At 41.1% G+C, this 24,732-nt stretch overlaps 1 protein-coding gene and 1 long non-coding RNA gene across 3 annotated transcripts in view; both read right to left on the reverse strand.

Annotated features, from left to right (window-relative positions):
• Positions 1-2,815, reverse strand: part of LOC126401641 (uncharacterized) — a 154,354-nt gene extending 151,539 nt beyond the window's left edge. For both annotated transcript variants that reach the window (XR_007571105.1, XR_007571104.1), the window contains exons 1-3: positions 2,690-2,815; positions 1,499-1,592; positions 1,349-1,400 (exon numbers count right to left, since the gene is read on the reverse strand). This is a non-coding gene — a long non-coding RNA (uncharacterized LOC126401641). The remainder of the gene's footprint in view (positions 1-1,348; positions 1,401-1,498; positions 1,593-2,689) is intronic.
• Positions 2,816-8,286: 5,471 nt separating this feature from the next.
• The window catches only part of LOC126401621 (sodium/potassium-transporting ATPase subunit alpha-1), a 36,496-nt gene continuing 20,050 nt past the window's right edge, over positions 8,287-24,732 (reverse strand). The window contains exons 4-23 of the mRNA XM_050062956.1: positions 22,264-22,365; positions 21,950-22,051; positions 21,501-21,614; positions 20,928-21,062; positions 20,038-20,155; positions 19,595-19,863; positions 19,205-19,513; positions 16,545-16,679; positions 15,995-16,190; positions 15,716-15,891; positions 15,354-15,490; positions 15,039-15,189; positions 12,663-12,831; positions 12,378-12,532; positions 12,131-12,254; positions 10,052-10,197; positions 9,828-9,958; positions 8,930-9,031; positions 8,692-8,783; positions 8,287-8,429 (exon numbers count right to left, since the gene is read on the reverse strand). Of these exons, the coding sequence (XP_049918913.1) occupies positions 8,401-8,429; positions 8,692-8,783; positions 8,930-9,031; positions 9,828-9,958; positions 10,052-10,197; positions 12,131-12,254; positions 12,378-12,532; positions 12,663-12,831; positions 15,039-15,189; positions 15,354-15,490; positions 15,716-15,891; positions 15,995-16,190; positions 16,545-16,679; positions 19,205-19,513; positions 19,595-19,863; positions 20,038-20,155; positions 20,928-21,062; positions 21,501-21,614; positions 21,950-22,051; positions 22,264-22,365 (2,892 nt within the window). The 3' untranslated portion in view covers positions 8,287-8,400. The remainder of the gene's footprint in view (positions 8,430-8,691; positions 8,784-8,929; positions 9,032-9,827; positions 9,959-10,051; positions 10,198-12,130; positions 12,255-12,377; positions 12,533-12,662; positions 12,832-15,038; positions 15,190-15,353; positions 15,491-15,715; positions 15,892-15,994; positions 16,191-16,544; positions 16,680-19,204; positions 19,514-19,594; positions 19,864-20,037; positions 20,156-20,927; positions 21,063-21,500; positions 21,615-21,949; positions 22,052-22,263; positions 22,366-24,732) is intronic.

Genomic DNA, 24,732 nt, shown 5'->3' on the forward strand with positions numbered 1-24,732 from the left:
AAAAAAGTCCAGTGTTAATATACAGTAGACTGTATAGTTTATGATGAATGTGTTTAGTCTCTGACAACTAAACTTCACCATCAGTCACACAACATGTTTTCTGTTCACAGAATAAACCTTCAGATCAGACAAATACAATCTTAATCTCTAAAATTCAACAAAAATGAAAAGCTTTTCTAAAATGTCATCTTGTTGAGTCGACATCTTAACCAATCAGCTGTTAGATCAGGTGAGAGCCAGGCGGTGCTGTCGGTGGAGAGCAACTGCAGCGCCTGGCTCTAAAAACTGTCGGTGGAGAGCAACTGCAGCGCCTGGCTCTAAAAACTGCGGCCGCCTCGCTCTCGCGGTTTTATCTCCGTCCACTTTTGTAATACGTCAGAGCAAGTCGGGATGTAGTCGGACACAAAACTAACTAGCATGCATTGTGCGCCAATCGCCGGTGATCGAATCTGCGCAGGCCTGGCTCATCTCGAGCGAACCTAGTGGGTCCCATTTTTATAGTCTTTGGTATGACCCGGCCGGGGACCGAACCCACCCCTTCCCAGTCTCAGGGCGGACACTCTACCACTAGGCCACTGAGCTGGGTCTAGAAACACCCTTGCCTACACCTGGGGCACATTCAATCTCAAAACGTGTGTAACAGGCTTATGTTTTCCCTCATTTGGTGGGTGTGTCAGAGGTGTTATCCAATCAGCAGCAACATGTATGTAATACAAATGCTGGTAGATCCTTAGTTATTGTGCCTATGGTTTTTGTTTTTATTTTACGCTTGCTTTGGCAATGTAATATATGTTCCCCATGCCAATAAAGTCCCTTTCAATGAAATTTGATGAAACCCTGCCTAATTAAAAGGCAGTGTACATGTGTAACATAAAAGGGTGTTTAATGCACCACCGTTTCTGTTTAAATAAACTTTTTGCTACATTTTGTCAGGTCTGAACGCAGTTCTGATGTATGCAGGGCTGCTGTGACCGAATGAGTGAGGACAGCAAATGTGGAAAGGTTGAAAACCTTTTTTATATATTTTGCAAAGCAAGATGCGTGTCCCTGATATGTTCTCATTGCATAAACACACAGCTGTGACTTATTTTCATTAAGAATATGCTACTAATACCCTAATTGCAGCAGCCTATGAAAAATAATCTGCTCCTTTTTCCTAAATTAACTATAATCTTGGTCATTCAGACAAACAATAACTGATTTTTTTTCCTATGAAAACTTCTCAGAATTCTGAGGTAATCATCTCACTGATTCAGAAAAACAGGGCAAATATGTTTTTTTTTTATCTCAAGTGAATGCATTACAATTCCAAAGCAGCCACTGTCACCTGCATGTTATATGAGCTCACCTTGTATCACGTCTTCAGTAGCATCACCAGCAGCCTGACTCTGTAGCAGTTTCTGAAATATGAGGGGGATTTTTAATCACAATGTTACAGTCTTGCCTTTGAAAGAGATATGAAAATCACTAAGTACACATTTCAATATTTTGTATTCACCTGCTCCCCTCTCCATTTCAGCTGTATGGACTGTAGATGGGATTTAATGGGTGTGATTTTGCTTCACAGGTCCCTCTGAAGATGGACGGTATGCCTGTCAAACACAGGTGTTACTAATGAAAATACTGCATTGCACCAAAATGGAACCCTGCTAATAGAGAATGTGAAGGTACGTCACGCCGCTTTGCATTATGGGGCGTCAGCGCCATCTTTAGAGGAACGCGGGTGTATATATGTCCATGGGTGTAAAGCGGGAAGCTAGCTCTTCAAGCCAGCTCAACATTTTAAGTAATCATGGTCGGACAGTACTGCTGCGTTAAAAACTGCCACAGTCGATCATTGATCATTGAGACGCTGGGAGTGCATGACCTTTGACAGAAAAAGAAACAACAAAGATCCATGATCCACAAGCTTTAGGCACATTGTTTTTTCTTTTTTACATTTCATGTCATTTCATTACATGTCTGGGTTTTTTTTGGTATATAATGGCTGTATATATTGTACTCTTGCTTATCGAAATAAACTCTTTCATTCAGTCATTCATTCATCCCCGACAAAAACAGTGCAACCTTACCTTTGCTAGTACGACTGTGTTCGCTGAGTTTTCTATCTTGTGAATGAGTAAATCTTGCACCCATCCGCTGCAGAACTGCTCATGGGCTTCTAAAGATTTATAACTTTTAAATTCTTGTAAAGTATATGTACTCAGTCCAAAAACCAGATAGTTTACAATGTCGGGATACGTCAGTGGCGGGAGTACAGCGGGGTCTTGACTCCAGTCCTTGGCCGTTATATCGTAGGGATCGACATTGTTACGCCAGGGCCACACCGCCCGCGGAAGCGCCGCGAATAGCCTCGAAGCGCCGAGAAGAGAAGGCAGTTTCCTTTCGGCGCCCATGTTAACCGACTGTGTCGTCCACACTGGCCGCGCCGCGCCGGGAAGCTCCGCGGCAGGCTCACGATTTGCAGCGATCAGTTCGGCGTCTGGTCTATTTTTTGCGCGAGCCGCGAGCGAATGTGTCAAGCCAGGCAGTGAAAAATAACAGCTGGGAGCAGAATCGCTTGTCGACGGCGTGGAGAAATGCGCGTCTATGTGAACGGAGGTTCTCCGGCGCGCGCGAGAATTTCGGTGCGCTGCGCTTCGCAGGCAGTGTGGCCCTGGCGTTAAGCATTTGCAGCTTCTCTATGTACCTTTGCCTCGCGTTTAATTTGAGTTTGTCGCGGTAGGGTCCTCTGTCATTTTCTTTGCCCTTCTCCATCTCCTTTGCTTCATGTTCGTATTCCCCTTCACTGCTTTGTTTACACCCGCGTTCCTCTAAAGATGGCGCTGACGCCCCACAATGCAACGCACGTGACGTCACCTTCACATTCTCTATTAGTTACACCTGTGGTTTTCTGGCTGTCACAAGGACCACTGGTGGAATGAAGCTTTAAGTACAATTACTACTGTACTTTAATAAACATGTTAAGTATTTATAATGTACTTGAGTAATATCCATTTTCTGCTACTTTATACTTCTACTCTACTACATGTAATTTCATGAAATGTGACGCAGTGTTATAAACAAAACGTAAAATGGCAACTTTAAATTTTACACGACCACTTGGAGGAGTTTTATTTGACAATGAATGTACATTTTGCTAATGTTACATATATAATTCGGTGTGGTATTAATACTTCTACTCAGATAAGAGTCAAAATATCTGCCATGTCAATTAAAACAGTTTAGCTAACCTTCAGCTAGTTTACCTGTCAGTTAGCTAACTTCACCACGGAGCTTAACGTTAGTTTACAGCAGCATTGAAACACCGACAGGCTCACCTTTTCTTCAGATAAAACTTAGTAAGGAGTTGTTTTAGTTTTCCTTCCTTTGTTTTCACTTGTGCCTGTAGTTTGGGGATAACGTTAATTTCCTGACGTATCCTTCTTGCGTCACAATCCTGCGGAGTCTGTGGGGGGGGCGTGATGATGTATCTTTTCAATGTGCTGATATTAGGGACTGTTCTTTACTTGAGGGGGGTGGCTTGGGTGTGACTTTTTTTATTTTTTATTTTATTATCTTAACCCTCCCTGAAGCTACTAATATTTTTCCTTAAGCCTCCATTAATTACTGGGGAAAAATGCATGCCGTTCCTTCCACCATAAATAGCCATATTTTTGTATATTAGAACCAAATGTAGGTTTTGGAGGAGTGAGAGTTATCACCAAAACAAACAGCTAATTTCTTGAGAAGTATGCAAATCCTCCTAACAAAGTTAAAAGTTGGAAACTAAATCCTGGAGTTGAAAAAAAGCCTTAATTTTTCACTAATGTCATGCATGCAGGAACGTAGAATTTAATGTTTTTAAAGGATCTGGTTCATGCAAACCATTTATTTTTGGCAAATCCCTCTGTCCTCCATTTTGTCCATATTTGTGCACATTTTCTGAAAGCTTACGGATACGGACAAAACTGAGCAGTACCACCAGAGATCATGGGAGCGGTGTCGCATAGTTCAAGCAAGATATTTGAATAGTGGCACGAATGTAACAGATTGGTAATATGTAATAATATATAGTAATATACAGTGAAAATAGTGAAGAGTTCTCCGTCCAGGTGTCGTGATGTATATAATGGCCTCACAGACCTCCGCCATCTACAACGCTGCCTCCATTAAAGGTACATTAGGCTATTACAACCTCTCCCACGTCATCTCGTTTGTTGACTCTGCACTCTGGTGCCATCTACTGGCTGTATCAATTCCATCAATAAAGGACGCATTTAAGTATGACAGCGGTGACACTGACAATCTTTGAAACGGACATACCTATTTTTGTACGTAAAGGGAGCATAAATAAGCTGTTTGTCGCACATGTTTTCAAGGATTGTCAGAAATTTGAATATTTGACAATTATCTATATTTTAACAGTTTCTGGTTATGATAACTGGTGTAATTTTGGTGATTTTTTTTATAGATAACATGCCTTTTAAACCCACCAGCAGGATTTTGTGATTCAGAGGGTATTTAAAATAAATACAAAATACAACCATTTTAAGTGGTGTGTCCCTTCCTAACCAGAATAAAAAACCCAAGTCCCTCCCCACTGTTTTAAAATGATTATGTGAAATGCTTTAGGTGTGGGTAATTCAGTCTAAATCACTGTAGCTTAAGGTAAAAACATTTTCATGAGATCATCACAAAAGTGAATGTGTTAGATTCATGTTTTGTTGCACCACCCACTCCCCCCTTATAAATAAGGAACAGTCCCTTAGCAATATAAACGGATAGTAATGTTGCAGTGTAACATAAATTATTTCTGAATAGTTGGAGTAAGCATAAAGAGCATTTTTTCTCTCTCAATTTTGTGTATTCACTTGTAATTATTTTGAATTGCCTGGTTTAGTTAATTAACTCACAACTGTTAGCAGTAGTGGCTAGCAATAGGAAAAGAAGAAGATCTCTGCAGCCAAAAAGCCTACAATTTTCTCTTTATTTTTGATATATTAATTTAAGTCCAAATCATGATATCTGGGTTAAAATATCTTCAGTCACCTTTGTCTATCAGAGAGATCATCACAGATGTGACTGTGTTAGATTCATGTTAAGCCTCCTTTTCTCTCTAAAACCGTGCATTTTTAAGGTAGGAGGATGCTGAGCTGCTAAGTTTGTGCTCTCCTCTTCTTAAAGTCTTAAAAGTCTCCTCTTCTGTTTGTGCGTGTGTGTGTGTGTGTGTGTGTGTGCATATCAAGACTCGGCGAGCGTTGCGTGGGAGGAGGACAGAGACCACATACAGTAGCTGCTTGAAACTCCCAGCTTTAAGCATAATGGATATTGGATTAGACATCCCAGTGCCTCTTGGTAAACTAAAAACACCCACCATGTCCTTAACAACTCAGAGACCAGGCTGCTTCTGCAAAGTTCATGTGAGGTTAGAATCTTTCTATCCGTCAATCTAAAGTTACATGATTGATTTTGAATAACTCCATCATGTACAGCCTGGCAGCATACACTCCATATTAAAGCTGCTTATGAGTCTCTATTTACTTTTTGGTCTGCAAATATCACTCAGTCCCCTGTCGACTCTCAAGTCAATTTATTTTCCACCATAATAGAAATCAGAAAAATATTGTTTTTCACAAGAATAACACAAAGAGGACAGACTGAATTCAGAAAAAAAAAAACATTTTATTGGTGTCATTTAAGCACCACAGTGCTCTAATTCAAACAGGCCTTGATCACACTTGTATGGTTTATAGTGGTGCAATGAGCACGCGCTGTATTTACCGCAGGCATGATATCAACTGGCAGTACTCAGCTGAAAGCAGCTGGCTGATAAGACTTCCCCTTGTTCTGCTGATAAAAAGCGCGCCCACAATATGTCCCGTGGGTCGACCTCGCCAAGATGGCGGCATGCTTTTTATGTAGGCTGTTACGGGTTAGAGGCAAATAAAGGCTATTAATGAATCCACAGATTCTAAACTAGTCATCCCACTCCCTTTAATAGATAAACTGCTACACATAAACATTTTATTTTGAAGAAATTAGTCCCGTTATCAGATACCAGGCTCAGGCTGCAAGCAAACATGTCACTCTTGTCAGATTAAGGTGTTTCCCTGAGGTCAAACGTTACCAAACACTAAAAATAAAAGAAGAACGTTTTGGACACAAATTTTAAAGCCAGAAGGTAAAACACCACTGGTTCAAGTCTCAAAATGGTTTTGCCAACCACAGTATTTCTGCAACAAAGTTTGTCGAGGAGCAGAGGAGTAAAGTGTAGAGAGGTTGGGTTGACCTCTAGCACACCTGGGAGAGCACGTACAACATGTAGACAGAGTCCTTGGCAGCAGCCTGGGTTTGAGCCTGACCCCTGACCCTGTCCTGTGTGTCACCCCCTCCAACCCCGCAGTGCAGTTATTTTGCATTTCATCTTAGTCGTGATGCAACCTTTTGGGGTTTTGTGTCTCTTTGTAGCAGTTCTGTGTCCCTTTGAGGTTGTTTTGCCTCTTTTAGAACTTGTTTTGTGTCTCACTGCAGCTCCTTTGCATCTCTTTCTGGTCAGACACTGTAATTTGAGTAACATTTTGCAGGTGAGGGCCAGGGAACGCCCCTAACACTTTGAGTGTTAGGGGCCAGTAGGCCTGTTCAGTAAAACTTCCGTGCTTAACTGGTGATAGAAGATAGGCTTTTATTTTAGAAATAAGTCTTGTTTTACTTATAGTGCAGAGAAAAAAATGTGTGGAAGCTACTTTTCTGTCTGTGCTTGATTATGGTGACATGTTGTATATGAATGCTCCATTTCACGTATCCTTGATTCAGTGTACCATGCATCTCTACATTTAATTGCAAATGCAAGGTCAGTCATCTCTGCATTCTTTATGATTTGGTGGGTTGGACATCATTGGCCACTCAGGTTCCCAGCTACGCTCCTACAAGTGGTTGCCTTTTAATGTACCCTGGGTTTTAACAGATCTGGGGAAAACTGCATTCTCCTACTCTGCACCTTGGACATGGAACAATCTTCAAAAAGATCTAAAATTAAAAACACTGATATTCATCATTCAGGACCTCATAAAGAATGTGGTGATAGAGACATGTGCTTGTTTTTCTTGAAGGGCCACTATGTTTGAATAGTTGTTGTTTTGTGGATTTTTGTGTTATATGTTGTATTTGTTGGATTTTAAATGTGTTCTGATTGGCTGCTACCTCGGCCAGGTCTCTCTTGCAAAAGAGATTTTCAATCTCAATGGGACTTCCTGGTTAAAGAATGGTTAAATAAAATAGATGAATAAATAAAATATCTTAAATCAATCTGTCAAAAGTCTTTAAAATGCCAAGACCTGGAAAGTAGGATTTAGGGGGAATAAACGGGTAGAAATAGAATATATTATACCAAGTGTGTCTTCTCAAGTGTATAATCACCTGAAAAACAGAATCATTGGGTTTTCTTTACCATAGAATGAGTGGTTTATATCTACATAGAGAGTGGGTGATTTTTATGAGTAAAACTGTTTTTACTAGTTTAAATCATCTGGTGCATTTGTTATGGAGAGAAGAGACCTCTGAAGATAATTCAGCTCCCAGTAAAAACCTCCTTAACAACGCACACTAAATGAATTCTAACCTGGAGAAGTTTCAGCTGGTTGCAATCTGCAGTCCTCACCACTAGCTGCCTCTGAATCCCCCTAAATCTTACACACTGCTCCTTTAAGCTGAAGTAACTGTGGGTGACAAACTCTTCCAGCCAATCAGCCACAGGGGGCATGTGTGCTAGTGCACAGAACAGGAGAAAGGCAATAGATGTGTAAATAGAAAGGCAGTGGGAGAGAGACGAAGAGTAAATCTGGCACATGCTAACGTGCTGGACTCCACCGCACATTGTCAACAACCTTTCTCCAGAATCGCTGACTCCACCTTTAACTCTAATTATGGTCATCCCACACGCTGAGAAGAAAGGTGGGAAAACACACATCAAGATTCATCTCCCAGCAAAACAGGGATTGTGTACTAACAAAATCTACAGTTACAGGACACACACACACACACACACAATAAATGAGCACAGGAAACGTTTGTGGGACCTGACTCGAGCGCATTTTTATTGAACGTTTATAACTGTTAAAAACATGTATAAAATTGGTCCTGTTTCAGAAACAAGGCACGCATAGTCATGTCAAATGTTCAGTGTTCATGTCATTATTAGCATTATCATTTATCAACATCATCATCAGCATCATCATCAGCACGTTCCATCTCAGTATTTGTCTAATAGTAGTATCAAGCATTCCCTAATATAAAAACACGTTCCAATTTTTTTTTTTCACAGAGGTTAAAATTTTATTCCGAGCAGCAAGACAATATTCATGCAAAGACGGGAGTGGAGGAGAAGATGCGAGCTGACTGGACTGACAGGCTGACGGGTCTTTAATAGTAGGTCTCCCGTTCCACCCAACCTGGATACACAGGGAGAGAAAACAAACAAACACTGGATTTAGAGGCAACTTCTTGGGTCGATTGGGTATATTTGACCTTTATACTTCATTAAAAGCATGCAAAGCGACAGAAGAACACTTCAGTTTCTCCACCTCCCTCTGGAGAAGAAAAACAAGAGCGAAATGGGGAGAAGAGACGGAGAAAGGGGTAAAGATGTGCAGAAAAACAACAGAGCAGGGGGGGAGAGAAGTAGGAAAATAAAAGCATGGATCCTGGACTCACCTCCTGGGCTGCGTCTGAGGATCAGCTTACGGATTTCATCATAGATAAAGATGAGCAGGGAGTAGGGGAAGGCGCAGAACCACCAGTTGGGCCTGAAAAACACACACATTAAGAAATGAGATCCAGCGCCCTGGGCCAGGATGAGCAACATGTGGTAGGTGGTGTGAGCAAGATTACAGAGTCAGATACATGTGTATACAGCTTACTGGTGGATGGTGAGATGAGTTTTTGTGCTTACTTGAGAGGGTACATTCTGAGGGCGATGTCCATGCCCGGGCAGTAAGAGAGGAAGGCGGCCAGGGCAGTCTCCTCGAACAGCCCAAAGATCAGGATCTTGTTCCTGAGACACACAGGGGAGCAATTAAAGACTCACTGTTTGGAGAAAATGAAACCTGAGACCCAAACAAACCAATTCGACTGCCTGAAAATAGCAACAATTTTTATAAACTTCATCATCTAAGTCCTTGGATTTCAAGCAGCTGACACTGAGCCAAGGCACTGACACAAACCACAGTCTGAAATGCCTAAATACACTTCATGTGGTTTAAAGACCAACATAAACACCAAGGTTATCTAGAGTGCTTCCTGGAAAAGCACAACAGCTAGTAAAATAATAAAATATGGAACAGAAGGCATGACATCCAAGATGGCAGCTGGAGAGAGCAGACTTTATGTATTTTCTGATGAAATCTCCATAACTCAGACTTGAACAGTTCAGAGTTGAACGAGAATGCTGATGTGCTTTAAATATATGCTGGGTATTTTTTTTTACCAAGCAGCAACCTCAGGGGCTGAAAAGTGAAGCCAACACAGAAGTGCCAGGAACTGCAGTTCCTCAAATGGCCACTTGAGGTTGGCTCCAAGAGCAAGTCAATGCCCATGGACTCCCCTGTTAAAATACCTAACCTTACAGCAGAAATAAACATCTTTGCAGCCTGGTATAAAAACTTTTTTTTGTCTCTTTAGCTAATTTCTACGTTCGTGACAACTGTACGGGGTGAATTTTTTCTGTACTGTTTAGTTGTTATTAAGGCCTAAAGTTAGACAGTGTGTGGCTGCTGTGAGTGACAAGTAGATGCCACCCTCAAGGCTTCAAAACAGGCCATGATAATATACAGTCTATGTTTTGTACTCACTTCATGCCCTGTTGGAAGACAGAGTTCCTCCTAGTCTTACAGATGATCAGATCAGCCCACTGGACGATGACGATGCTGACAAAGAAGGCCGTGTGGCAGGTGAATTCCACGATCTTCCTCTGCTCATAAGTCTGACAGGAAGCACACATCACAAACAGTTTAAACCAGGTGGTGATGGCCAAACTTTACCCTTTACCTGTGTCTGTGCAATAACCGTTACTGACCCACTGCTGTCCATAGCTGTCCTCCAGATCGTTGATGTATTTATTGTCCCAGTTCACTCTGATGCCCAGCAGGGTGGACGGCAGGAAGCCATTTTCAGCCAAGATCACAAAATAGGTGAAGAAACCTGCGAGCGCCTGGATCATACCTGCAGGAAAGAGATGGGATTGAGTCAGTCACAGAATCAATCTGATATAATCTTTTGATTAATGGCTGAAACAGTTTGTCTTTTGAGCACTTTCAGACTGAATAAATTGATTCAGTTAATTAGTCCATTTAGAAATTAAACCAGGAATCAATAAATGATTAAGCAAACAAATAGGACCTGTGGTCTTTTGGGGGAAACACAATGAATGAGAAAGCGAACGGCTGAGTCAGTAAATTTGATTAATCAGTCTTTTGGGGGATTTTGAACACTAAACCATGTGTGATCTGTTGAATAACTGAGTAAATAAATAAATAAATAAATGATATTAGGCTGTCTTTTGAGGAATTACAGCCTTAATCAAAATTAAAACGATTAAATGCTGAAATTGTTGCAATATGAATAAAAGATAATTTGATTATTTTAAATGTTTGGCAAGATGCACAGATACATAATAGTAAACATCTGTCAAAAAGACAGTTGTATCAAGAGGGTAAAGGCACTTTAGTATCCCTTCAAGGGTGAGTTTGGTATTTTTCAACCTGAACACTTTTTTCCAATGTGTCTAAGTGACTAATGGGTACCACAATTTTTGAAATTGGTTCAGTATTGAGCAACAGGGTAGCCACTAGGAGCATGTTCACACCATCAATTTTTGTCTACTTAAAGTGCTTGTTTTTGCCACTGACAGCCTCATATCGTTATTGCAAGTGTCTGACAACATCATGGAAAGGATCCCTACAGAGAAAGACCTTTTTGTTGGAGTAACATCCTTTTGTTTAACCAGAAACAGCCCTGAGATTGCCACTGCCAAACCCACCAGACTCCATATAAAAAAACAACCATTTAATCACCGCAAAACATGCTTAGTTCAAAGTCGAGAGAAACAAAATAAAACTCATACAAGTCATCCCGGTTTGTCTTGCCACTGTTCTAGCAATCACCAACTCTGGTTTGGTTGAAATAAACCCTTTATTCATCCAGTCAGTTGTGAAAATATGCTGGGTCTATGCATGCTAAAATTACTGCTAATTTCAATGGAGTCTGGTGGATTTGACAAAAGCCATTTCAGGGCTGTTGCTGAAACAAAAAGGATCTTACTCTTGAACAAAAAGAGTTTCTCTGTGGGGATCCTTTCCATAGTGTGTTTGGGCACTACTAATAATAACCTGAGCCTGTCAGTGCAAAAACAAGCACTTTCAGTGGACGTAAATTGATGGCGCATATTTGCCCTGAGTGATTACATTGCAACCTGCCAGCTACAGTACTCTATCTCAGGGCTGGACCAATTAAAAAAAATCTTGTTCCCATCAGTCACTCAGACAGAAAAAAATGGCAATATTGGGTCCAGGTTAAAAAAATACATAAGTTACTCTTTAATCCAAACCCTAAAAAATATTTAAATTCAAAAGTACAGGCTGGACAAAATGTCATTCCTTTGTTATAGCGAGTGACATGACCTTATTGCGACAATTAATATGTTGTCAGCTCCTTTTAGCAATAAAACTTTGTAATAGGAAGGGAAGAGGGGCAACAGCAATATCAACAAAAATATATTCCCATCAAAACTTTGAGCAAAATCTGTCCCGACAACAACAAGATTGGTCTTATAAGGCAGTACAAGAAGTTCAGGAGGGTCAAACCTATTCTTGGCTTCATTACTGAAGAGGGGAAAATCAAAAGCCAGAGGCACTGGTCTGTCATCACTCAAACACACAAACACACACACACACACACACACACACACACACACACGGTCTCTATCAGTATAAGCCTATTTCGGGTGCATGCCACTCTTCTAGTTATCTTGGACCACCCAGATACTGAGCAGCCTTTCCACAAAAAATCTACCAAGGAGCCCTGCATAACAAACTCCTCGTTCTGGTTTGATATCAGCTGTGTACTTGGTAAACTTATAATCAAAGCATCTGTTTACCGATCTGTCCATAGGCTATGCTGATAAGCCTCTCGTTCACCAGTTTATCTGTTTTGGGGTTTCTGGGCTGTCTCTTCATGATGTCGCTCTCAGCTGCTTCATAAGCCAGGGAGATGGCAGGGACCTGGGACACAGGACACAGCAATGAGCAAGTTGACACTTTGACTTTTTTCACAAATCACAAAGCTAAGAATATAAAATGTGGTGCACAAAACCCGTTATGGATATCGCTAAACTGTATCTTTACCATGTCGGTTCCCAGATCAATACAGAGGATGGTGACGGTTCCCAGGGGCAGAGGGATGTTGGCAATGATGAAGAGGAGGAAGGGGGTGATCTCAGGGATGTTACTAGTCAGAGTGTAGGCGATGGACTTCTTCAAGTTGTCAAAGATCAGACGGCCTGATGAGATCATCACACAAGAGCCTACAGTCATTGTTTTATTCATTTCTAATCCTCCAGCTAAATATGAACATTCAAATTTAAAGTCCTTCAGCTCAAACAGCGTTAAAGTATTCTGTTAAGTGCAAACCTTCTTCCACTCCAGTAACAATGGAGGCAAAGTTGTCGTCCAGCAGGATCATGTCAGCGGCCTGTTTGGAGACGTCAGATCCAGCGATACCCATGGCAACACCGATGTCAGCCTTCTTCAGAGCGGGAGAGTCGTTCACACCATCACCTGTCACAGCCACAATGGCTCCCTGCAGAGAGAGAAGTGTTGAGGGAAATATTAATGTTTGGGTGTGGAAATTACACTTAGAAAGAGAGGAGAAAAGTTAAATAAAAATGAAGATGAACAGGAGCAAAGGATGTCACATACTCTCTGACAAGCAAATGTTTGACTTCAGCTGAGAGGAGAAGTCAAATTGATTTGCGTGTGCATAAAAAAACATTCGACTGAGGTAACAGGTGTCACTTCCTTTTCAGAGAAAAGTCACCATTCTTGTTGAGTGACATTCCCATTTTTCTTAACGTGCACTGCGTCACATGGAATAATTTCTTTTTGTGTGAAAGAAAAGCCTGTTTGCGGAAGGTTTCAGGGCAATTCCGCTTTATCTGACAGTACAGACAAATGTGATAAAAGTGAAGGAGACACAGGGCTTTTATTCTGGGCAGAAATTTGAAGAGAATCGGGATGTGTTGCATGCTGATGGTGGATGAGGAATTTCCTTTAAAGAAAAAATAACTTGCCATGGATTATTGGTTTCCCCACTAAAGGTTAACATTTGAGCCTCCTTCAATGTGCACCTTTAGTAGTAATGTGCAGAATTTGAAGTTGTTTCTGGTAAAGCAAAAAGGATCCAACTCTTAATCCAAACTATGTTAAATTGTGCAGCCATTGGATAAAAAGTTCTGAGCCTCCAAGGACGTATAGTTCTTGGGGCTGCAAATCCCTGTGTGACATCACAGTGCATCATCAAAACATAAGCTAATGGCATTGAGTCGTCTTACAGCTGCTAAACTGCCCAGAAAACGTGCATGGAATTCACTCAAACATGATATTATGGTAAGTTTAATTAATCAAATCTATAGTAAATGTAACAGTGTCTCTCATGTGAGTATAACAACGGCGCTTTCCCAGTATTTACAAGCTTGCTGACCATGACAAGACACCAACTGTATCTATGCTGCACTGCAAATGGCTTGAACAAGACTGTGTGGCTGAGGAACTGAACTGAATTGAAGTTACTGGGCTCATAGGATAAAATGTCAATAACAAGTCATCATCGATCCCCCTCCGACTCCTCCAGGAAGCACATGGGGCGCACTGGAATGCATTATGTTAATTGGTTCTGGAGAGGAAGAGTACTACACTGACTTCGATTAAACTAGTGGTTATAATTGGTTATGTATATACACATATATAAATATATATATCCTCCATTTATTCAGACTCTTACATATTTATACATATTATATATATATATATGCTATATTATCATTATTATTATTGCTGTTATTATCATTACATTGATATGGTGTGTATGTGTTCTAAAATATGTATTTGATATATGCATATTGTATTTTAACCAACCTAACCTAACCTGCATGTCTTTGGGTTGCGGTAGGAAGCCAGAGTGCCCGCAGTAAACCTGCGCTGCCAAAATATGTTTTTATATTTTTCTTGTAAATACGACACACAATATGCGTGTTACAATTATCCTGTGCAACTATCAACCATGACCATAGAATATCTGTATAAGTGGAAGGCGAATGTAGTGTATAGATTTTATATTGCCTGTATTTTATTTTTATTCTATTTTATTTTTGTCTTGTTTTTATCTTGTCTTGTTTTATTATCACTCATCATTTTTTCCCTTTTTCTTTTGCTTCTGACTCTTAAACTCACATGTTACAACATGTGAGTTTCCCTGGTGTGGGAGTAATAGAGTCTCATTTCATCTTATTAAATTTTGTTATTCTCAGCTATTTTGGCAAGAATATATTATGTAGCCAGGGTTTTCTTAAATATGAAAAGGTCATGAGATGAAGTTAACACTGTATCAGAAGAAAATGTTGTTTGTGGCTGCCCTCGATCAGGCGAGAATGAACAAAAACATTTATATAAATTCAAACAAATTCACAGTCCAAGTCCACACGACACTAAAAAAAAAAGAGTTCGCTCTGCCTACTGATACACTGATGAATATTCATGCAGGGTCACAGCTTGACAGATGTTATGCTTGATTATTCTGCCAACTTAGTCATCAGACCAAAGCAATAATCATAAATAAGCATTAGAGGATAGGCATATCAAATATTCACTCATGAATTTACATAATAGCACGTAGGCACATGCTGTGTTTGTACCCCTGTTTTACAGTTTGGCAAACACTGCAGAGGCTCATCAGAGCAGGACAATCTTCGCCCTGACACACAAACACTTCCTCATTTGTTTGGTTTCTACCTGTCTCTGGCAGCCCTCCACAATGATCAGTTTCTGCTGCGGGGAGGTTCTGGCAAAAACAATCTCAGTGTGGTACTTCAGGATGTCGTCAAGCTGCTCTGCAGACAGATCTTTCAGGTCTCCACCATGGACTACACAGGCCTTGGCATCTCTGGAGAGAATACAAAGTCATTAGGTTACTTGCGTATATCTAAAGCCTTGGGTTGGAAACCATGCGGTACATTTAGAACCGAATGGAGCCCAGGACGTGACCTAGGGGCATTCCAGACACATTTCTTTAATAACTAGAGCAAATGCACTTAGTATAGTCAGTACCTTGGGTTGACTTCATTGATTGGGATGTTCAGACGCGCAGCAATGTCCTCAACAGTCTCGTTGCCTTCAGAGATGATGCCCACACCCTTAGCAATGGCCTTAGCTGTGATTGGATGATCACCTGTCACCATGATGACCTATGACAAGGGGAACACTTTTATCAAGCCTGAGGATTATACTCTAATTTTTCCACTATACTGTTCCACAAGGATGAAGGAGAGATTTATTATTAATTAGGCCACTTGGAGGGCATACAACTGCACATATTGTGTATTCATATTTAAACATTCCACGTGAGTAGGCTGCCTGAAATAGCTTCATGTTAACTAAATAAGTAATTTTGATTTGAATATGGGCTTTACCTTGATTCCAGCACTCCTGCATTTGCCCACAGCATCGGGCACAGCAGCACGAGGAGGGTCGATCATGGACATGAGGCCAATGAAGCACAGGTTCTCAGTGGGGAAGTTCACCTCCTCAGTGTCAAAAACAAAGCCCTCTGCAAACTGCTCATCAGGGAGAATGTAATGGCAGAAACCTAGAACAAGAAGCATTTTAGGATGATTTTCAGAGTAATCATTTGAGTTTCTGCTCTGTTAATCACTTTATTCGTCTCACTTCCAGCAGCTGTCCAACCTTACCCAATACTCTCTCTCCCAGACCTCCCAGTTCCAGGTAGGCATTCTGGAAAGCGTCTTTCATCTCATCGTCCAGGGGCTGCTCTTTGCCTTGCATCATAATGGTGGAGCAGCGGTCCAAAATTCTCTCTGGTGCACCTTTCATCACCAGCAGATGCTTGGACTCTTGGTCAGATGAGCCATTTTTGTGAATGGAAAGCTAAGAGCACACATGAGAAAAAAATTAAAAAGGTCAGTTTGAGCAAACTGACTATTTTTATGGCTTTTATGACCTTTACGCTTTTCCATAAAACTTATGAGGGAATAAAGGGACACATTCTCTAAGGGTAATCCATTTCAACAATTAGCAAAAAATAAATAAATAAATAAATAAAAATATAAAGTTACTAAATTTACACAAAAACTTTAATCGAAAGGTCTCATACAAAGATCATTTTTACCTTGTTAAGTTAATGTTAAAAACATTTAGAAAAATGTGGTGGACATTTTTATCTCTGCAAGAGCACCTGAAAACAACATTGGTTTCACCACAAGCCAGCTCCTTGATCCATACCTGGTACTTATTAGTAGAGTTGAACGGGATCTCAGCAATTTTTACATTTTTCTCTCTCATCTCTGCAACTGATCCGCAGCACAGCTCAATACATTTCAGCAGAGCTGACTCAGAGGCGTCACCAGCCACATCTCTCTGGTGGAGGAAGACGGAGAGTGAAGAACATTAATCATGGACATGGGCATTAAATTCAACAATAACATCTTGCTTCTTTCAACACTTTGTTGTTCCCAATTACTCATCTAAAGTGTTATTGTCCTATTTCAATCACTGTGGGTGTATGTGTGTTATTGTCTGAGCCAAACTGTACTTTGTAGTAATATAGAAGTACCACAGATGGCAGAAGCTACATTTGACGAGAATGTACACGTAACAGAATTTTCCAGAACATGGATCCACAAATAAAATGCACAATAAAAGCCTTCTTGAAATGGATACACGAAGTACTGAGTTTGCATCAATATCAGAACACATCAGCTACAGGTCTGATGACAGTTTAGCCTTTTGAGGCAACAGACAAAATTTTCAGGGTTCCGATGTAGCCAGTGGATATCCAGATAATGGATTTCAGGGCCAAGATTGCCTTTTCCATGCCATGTCATTGTTAACAGTACAGTTAGCAACTTGAGACCCGAGAATGGTGCTGGAGTTGAGCATTGATGCCTACTATAACAAGCTAATTTCAACAGGACAAGATTTTGGTATCAGAATTGTTCTGGTTTCTGTTTGTAGTCCAAGTATTATTGACCAATTACATTTGAGAGGCAGGTAAATGCAATTTCTACTACTACTGTAGTAGCTACTGTTTGGCAACAATTCAGCTTTACATTGGCTGTTTTTTTTTAATGTATCTGCATTAATATGTAGTCATCTGTTTACAGGGATTAAATGACCGGCACACGAAATTTAAAGTCTTAGCTCGGATACCAACTGGCTACACCACATCTACCGGAATATTGGTGGTTGCCCCCAGAGCCTTTATTATCATCAGACTGGTAGCCGATGGGTTCCAAGATTAATAAAAAACAAAATCAATGTCAGATGATACTCGATGGGTTCCAAAATTGAAAAAAAGCTAAATATAGATCAGATGATAGCCAATGTAATCCAAGATTGACAAAAGGCTAAATCAACGTCAGATGATAGGCGATGGGTTCCAAAATTGATAAGAAGCTAAATAAACATCAGACAATAGCCGATGGGTTCAGAGACTGATAAAACGCTGAATCATTATTAGATGATATGTGATGAGTTCCGAAATTGATAAAAAGCTAAATCAACATCAGACAATAGGCGATGGGTCCCAGGATTGCATTTCGGCACATGCATTCTGTATTTTGCTCTCAAGACAGCCTGTTTACCTGCATGCAACCAAAGCCTGCTCAGACGTGATGAGTCAATACTACTCTGACTACCAAGGGACTATAAATGGAAACATTGTGATACCCAAATCTCTGTAGAATCTGCCTGCAGATTCTGCATACAAATGCAGATATCTGTTTATAGAGATTAAATTTGCATTAACAGCATAATACAAAAACTAAAATGTATTAGGACAAACAGGAGCAGAAGCATCAGAACATAAGGAGGCTTCATACTACAATAATTTCAAATACTTGTCAAACAGAGGGAATTAAATCTGTGTTAAACCCTCTGAGTTAAAGTGAATAAATGGCAAAGCATTACCAGTGGAAAACACCTATTAATTTTGAAAAAGCAATCACCAATGAGGAAACTCCAACACTCAACCAAACAATGCTGTAACTTCATCAGTCACTCAGTAAATCAGGGACAGACTCTGACGTTTACAGAGCTGGCTCTGCTTTGCTGTGGTCCAGCCAAAGATAATGAGCAGTGAGAGAAAATGAGTGGTAATTAGAGCCGTGATGCCAGCCAGACATTTACAGGTGATTAACACACACAGATACACACACATACGTTAACAGGTTATTAACACAGGGTGGAAACCAGAGACTGGCCTCAAAGGAAAGTGTAGGTGCCAAGAGACTTTCATACATCTGTGTGTGTGTGTTTCAGTGTGTGTTTTTGGGGGTGGGGTTTGGGATAATTATGTGGTTGCAAAATGTGTGTGCTCACTCCAGCGAGAGTGTTATAAGCTGGCAAACAAACGTGTTGGCCTGAGTGGTAAACACCGTTTGTGTAAACATTTTACAGGTGTAAAGTAAGGTGTGGCAGTTTTTATGACTTTGTTAAATATCACGTTTCACTCTCTTGTCCTTCATCAGATTTGAATAAGTGAAGCCAATTTCAGGAAAAAAAGAACAATAGGGAAGAGGAACACTTGTTTATTTCTGCAATAATTTTCAAACTGTTTAAAAAAGGGCACATTCAACTTGGAAAATGAGTCAGCAGACAGTACAGGACTTCTAAATCCTGCCCACATAATGAGCACACAAATTTAAGACCTAGAACAACAGAAAAAGCTTTCTTGTTGTTGAGCAAAGGATAAAAGATAATGCAGACTTCTGTTTTTAGTTCAAAGGGCTAATTATGTCCCTGATAATGTTACACAATTCATGTGAAAAAAAAAAATCTGTTCTGTGGGTTGTTGTCTCAGAGAAGCCTTAATATTTGGAATTATTTATTCAAGTAAACAAAAAAAGAGAAACATAAGGGGTCAGGAGGGTAAAACCACCTACCTTCAGGATGGGTACGTTGCTCTGCTCTGCCAGGAAGACAGCGCGGTTGCAGAGTCCGGCAATCCTGGCCAAGGCAAACCAGGTGGCCGAGCTCCTGTCGAAAGAGGTCCCGCTCTGGTTCTCTGTGGTGTCGGCCTCGTGGATCTGGTTGTCGAACCACATGTGGGCCACGGTCATCCTGTTCTGGGTCAGGGTGCCGGTCTTGTCGGAGCAGATGGTGGAAGTGGAGCCCAGGGTCTCTACAGCTTCCAAGTTCTTCACCAGGCAGTTCTTCTTAGCCATACGCTTAGCAGTCAAAGTCAGACACACCTAGAGATGGGATTGATTGGGTCAGTTAGCGATTGAGTCGCCACTAGTTAAGACGAATGCACAAGAAACACCAGGACTCACAGTGACAGTAGCCAGGAGACCTTCTGGCACGTTGGCGACAATGATACCGATGAGGAAGATGACGGCCTCAAGCCAGCTGTATCCGAGGATGAGGGAGAGGATGAAGAAGGAAACACCAAGGAAGACAGCCACGCCGGTGATGATGTGGATGAAATGCTCGATCTCAATGGAGATGGGGGTTCGTCCAACTTCGAGGCCAGAGGCTAGCGTGGCGATACGACCCATGACGGTACGGTCTCCAGTGCTGATCACGATACCACGGGCAGTTCCTGTCACAAGGATGATTTTTTTTTTAAATACAGCAAACATCTTGTAACCTGTTTATCCAATCACTCAAACATGTCAAGGTGGTAAACAGGGTGTCTGATTCACTACAGAGTGTCTGAACTACTAATGCACGTAGCACTGTCTCTGAACAGCTTTGATGTATCCTGTCGTCGTACCTTCAACACAGTTGGTGGAGAAGAAAGCAATGTTCCTGGTCTCCAGTGGGTTCTCATTGGAGAAGTCAGGAGTACGAGTCTGGGGCTCTGATTCGCCAGTCAGAGAGGAGTTGTCCACCTGAGAAAGGAAACACAGGCTGTGATTGACGGAAGAAAGAAAAACAACATGGCTACATCCGCCTTAGGCAAGAGAGGACAACATTGCTGCCACAAAGTTCCTTTCTCAGGGAGGAAAACAAACTTTCTCCTGCAATGTTTTCTCTGTGGTTAAAACAGCTACTGAGGGGCTGATGGCAGATTCAGGTCAAATGAGCCCATAATGGAGCAACAGCGAGATGATGCAGAGGCAGGTGATGAGATATAACAATAAATGATGCAGAGGTGGATGGAAGAGCATTGGGAATAATTGGGTCAAGTGTTGCTCTTGGGTGTTGAGTTTAGTTTAGGGCCCAAAATGGGTCACAGACTTGTTTTTTGTCCCCATAATAACACTACGACTAGTCATGTGAAAAAGCGCGAGTCCATCTATCAAAGTAGTGACTGCAAAGGAAAAGTCTAAGTGGGAAATATGGTGCCTTGAGCTTTACTTCGCACTCACGAGGCACTGTCTGGTAATTAAATGTCAGAGATATGAACAAAAAGTTTCTTGACATTATTTGAAACAACATAGTTGGTAATTGCTCACATCTAGCAGTTTGCTGAGGTTATATGAGGGTAAGCTTTTCTATTTCAAACAGAAGTACATGCCACAAACTTCTAGACGTTCAAGGCGCAAACAAATATTACTAATTTCAAGTGCCAAGGAAAATACAGCAGCAGACTGAAATTCAAAATGCAGAAATTGTTCCTCAAATATAAGTCTCAGATAGACTCAGTGTCGGGGTACCCACCTTGCAGCCGTGGGCAGAGATGATTCTCAGATCAGCAGGGATCCTGTCACCACCTTTCACCTCCACTAAATCACCGACCACCACCTCTTCGGCATTGAGGTTTTTCTTCTCACCGTCACGGACCACCAGGGCTTGCTACAAGACGAGACATGACAAAGACACACTTATGTAAGACAGCGGAGAGAGGCAGACTGACGGCTTTATTTTCGGTCTGTTTTAGCTGCATGCAGAGCTCATATTTTTTCATAATGATGAAAATGATTTTCATAATTAACCTCCGAATTATTTAATAGGGCTAATGAGATTTGTGTGTCAAGAGGACTCGATTGTTTTTGTACCGCAAAGTGGATAAGACCTTAAATTAACATACTAAATCATGAGTTGACATGGTGACAATACAGAGGTTTTTTCAAAGCAGAGGTTTCAGTGTTACAGTGTTAATTTGTTGTAAGCTGAGTATATTTATGAATATGTACAAAACAGTCAGGGATCAAACATTGATGCAGTTAGAGGAATCAAACTAAACAGAGATGAATAGATGAAAAAAATAAAGGTTTAAAGTGTGAGGGGCACCTGTGGGACCAGGTTCTTGAAGGAGTCCATAATCTTGGAGCTCTTGGCCTCTTGGTAGTAGGAGAAGCAACCAGTGATGATGACGACAGCAGAAAGCACGACACCCAGGTACAACTGCGAACGCCAAAAATATTACATTTACATGAGGTATAATGAAGTTTACGTCTAACTTGGGGGATAAATGTAAACAATTTCTACATCATCTGCTGGTTTGTGCTTGATGCTGTTTTCTGTACAGTTATTCCCTGATAATGACTATATTTTATATTTCAAATACATTAATCTACAAATTGCTCACTTCATAGCACCAACAGACTTCATGCATCATAAAACCTGCTTTGCCCTCATAAAAACAAAATCAACATTGTGTGAAATTAGCTTGATAGCTTGTCATCCAGCTACGACTGTCACATCAAGACACTACATACACCACAAGGACCTTTTCTCACATTATCATTAGCAGGCTCATCCTCCATTGCAGCCTGGATACCATAGGCCAGGAAACAAAGGATGGCACCGGTCCACAGAAGCATGGAGAAACCGCCAAACATCTGCAGGGAAACAGAGCAAGAGTGACCTTTTAAATAAGCGCCTTCTCAGTTTGTGGAAACTTGTAAATTGGGAGATTGAGGCTACATTTAAACTTTAACACAGAAGCTAAAGACCATGAAGGCATCAAGAGAGAAAGAACGTTGCTAATGGTCATGACGATCCTGTACCATAAAGACAGTTGGTGTGCAATTTACAATGGAGCTGATGTTACCTGCTTGCAGAATTTGACCCACTCTGGGGTGGTGGGAGGAGGAGTGAGGGCATTGGGCCCATCACGAGCCAGAATCTCAGCAGCCTTCGCACTAGTCAAACCCTGAGGTGAGAGGAAGAAACAGATTCAGTTACGATAGGTGATAAGACTTAAGATTCATGGCCAGATGCCCCAAGATGTGTCATGTGTTGACTAGGGTGGGGCACCTGCAGGAATATATGAACTATCTGTGACTGGAACTATCTGTGACTGGCCAGTTGTTTTTTGGGCAATTTTTGTCAGTTTATTTTGAGAGCTGCTGATCAGCACAAAAACAAAGTGTGGAGATAGGTCTGGCTGTGTGTGACTTCTCAGTGATAGGTTCTTGTTTAGCAAGCTAACATGGGTAGCTCAAAGAAGCCAGCACTGGCACAGAAAGACAGCGGAAAAGCAGCATGTACAGCCAGAATATTTTCACATCTAACTCTGTGAAGCAAGAGTTTATTTCAACCAAGCCAAGCTGGTGATTGTTGGACTGTGACGGTTTTGGTGAGTTTTATTTGGTTCTGTTGAGTTTGAATGACGTGTGTTTTACGTTGAGTTAAAGGTGTACTATGCAGGAAATGTCGGTTACTGTTCGCAAAAGCGATCTTGGAATAAGCTTTGTCCGCTTGGCATTTCACCTCGCTATGGTTGTGATTTTTTTGGTGCTATGTCCACAATTTTCTGAACTTTCTTTTTATACAGTTCCGACTTCACCTAAGCACTGTTACTGGCCTGTGGCTACATGTCAAAAACATCCTGAACACAGCAAAATAAACACAAAATAAGGAAATACAGGTAAAGGACAGACAGTACTTTTATTGTGTTCGTCCGACTGAAACTGGATTTTTAAAACACATGTTAACATGTTAGTCTGACTGAAATCGTACTAAATTACAGTCAATCAGACCCAAACTGGCTGAGGCGCTCTGAGCATGCTCCACAGTTCCCAACCCTGGATTTTGACCCGAAAGTTTTGAAGCAATAAATGCATATCAGAAGAAGAAGCCGGTAACAACATGGCAAAATCTACATCCAGAGCCATGCAATTTTGGACGGACAAACTGTACAGCCATGGTACCAGTTTGCCACTAGCTAACGGTAGCTAACTTGTTTGGCAACTGTTTGGTCTGTGACGTAATAGGTCAACCAGAAAGAGGTCCAATACTAACAAGCTGAAAGGGGGCATATCGCCACCTATCGTAGCAGAGACGGACATACTTAGGTAAATAAATCGATTCCCCTCCCATGCCTGTATACTGGGACAGGGACAGGAGTCCAATTAAAGGGCTTGGTCAAGCTATAACTGCTCAACTTGTAAAATTTAAACATATTGCCCAACCCTACTGATAACATGTAGGAAGTCAGATACATTTAAAACTATTTGTAAATACAACCATAACTTAAGCACATCATTATTGTTTTCCAGACACATGTACACACAAACTCACTGACACATATCTTAAGTCCAGGGGGGGCACTGTAGGTGCTACTAGTTGCCTAGCAACCCAGCATCAACAGAAAAACAGGGCCATTTCCTCCATCGGCAGGTAGGAGAAGGAAGAAAACAGAAGGAAGAGGAAGAAGGAGAGGAGGAAGGTAGAAGAGGACGTTACAGGAGAGAAAGGAGGAGGCAAATAGGATCATATGAAATCAGGGCACAGGGGCTTCTGCAGCTGATAAATTATTCACAACTGCTGTGTACACATGCACGCACACACACACGCAGGGCTCAGGAACCCCAGTTTAGAGGCACTGATTAACGATTCTCCTTGATCTTTCCTGCATGATCAGGAGCACATTTGCATGAGTGGAGAGGGCTAGTTGGAGTGTGTGATTGAATGTGGTGGGGGGTTGGAGGCATGTCTTAAAGACAGTGGAGCATCCTGCAAAACACTGAAATCATTCATTTCTAATCTGGAAATAAAGTAAAAGGTGGTTTCTGAAACTTGTGATCAATATTTTTGGAAAATATTCTTCACTGTACACATTTAAAAGTATTTTTTGAAAATCTGTAAAGTATTTTATTTGATTCTTGCTGAGATATAGATAAGATCAATACAACTTTCATATTTCTACGGTAAATATGAAGCTATAGCCTTTTAGCTTAGCTTAGCTTAGCTTAGCACAGAAACTGGAAATAGGGGGAAACGTAAGCAAGCCTGGCTCTGTCCAAAAGGTAACAAAATCCACCTACCACCACCTCTAAAGCTAAATATTGAGATCAGTAAAGAAAATCAATCCTCCTGTTCCATGCAACCCTCCCCCTCCTCGTCTTTCTCTCCCACTCTCTCTCGTATCAACGCTCTTTGTCTAGAAAGCCTGTAGTGGATGATCACACCCTCCATGACATTTCCTTCATGATGTGAGGAAAGATCTCTTCCCACTTTAAACAGGGTCCTCTGTTATATCCATCTTTGAATATCAACTGACAGACTCAAGAGAAAA

This window comes from Epinephelus moara, chromosome 15 (assembly GCF_006386435.1).
Source record: "Epinephelus moara isolate mb chromosome 15, YSFRI_EMoa_1.0, whole genome shotgun sequence".
Lineage (NCBI taxonomy): Eukaryota > Metazoa > Chordata > Actinopteri > Perciformes > Serranidae > Epinephelus > Epinephelus moara.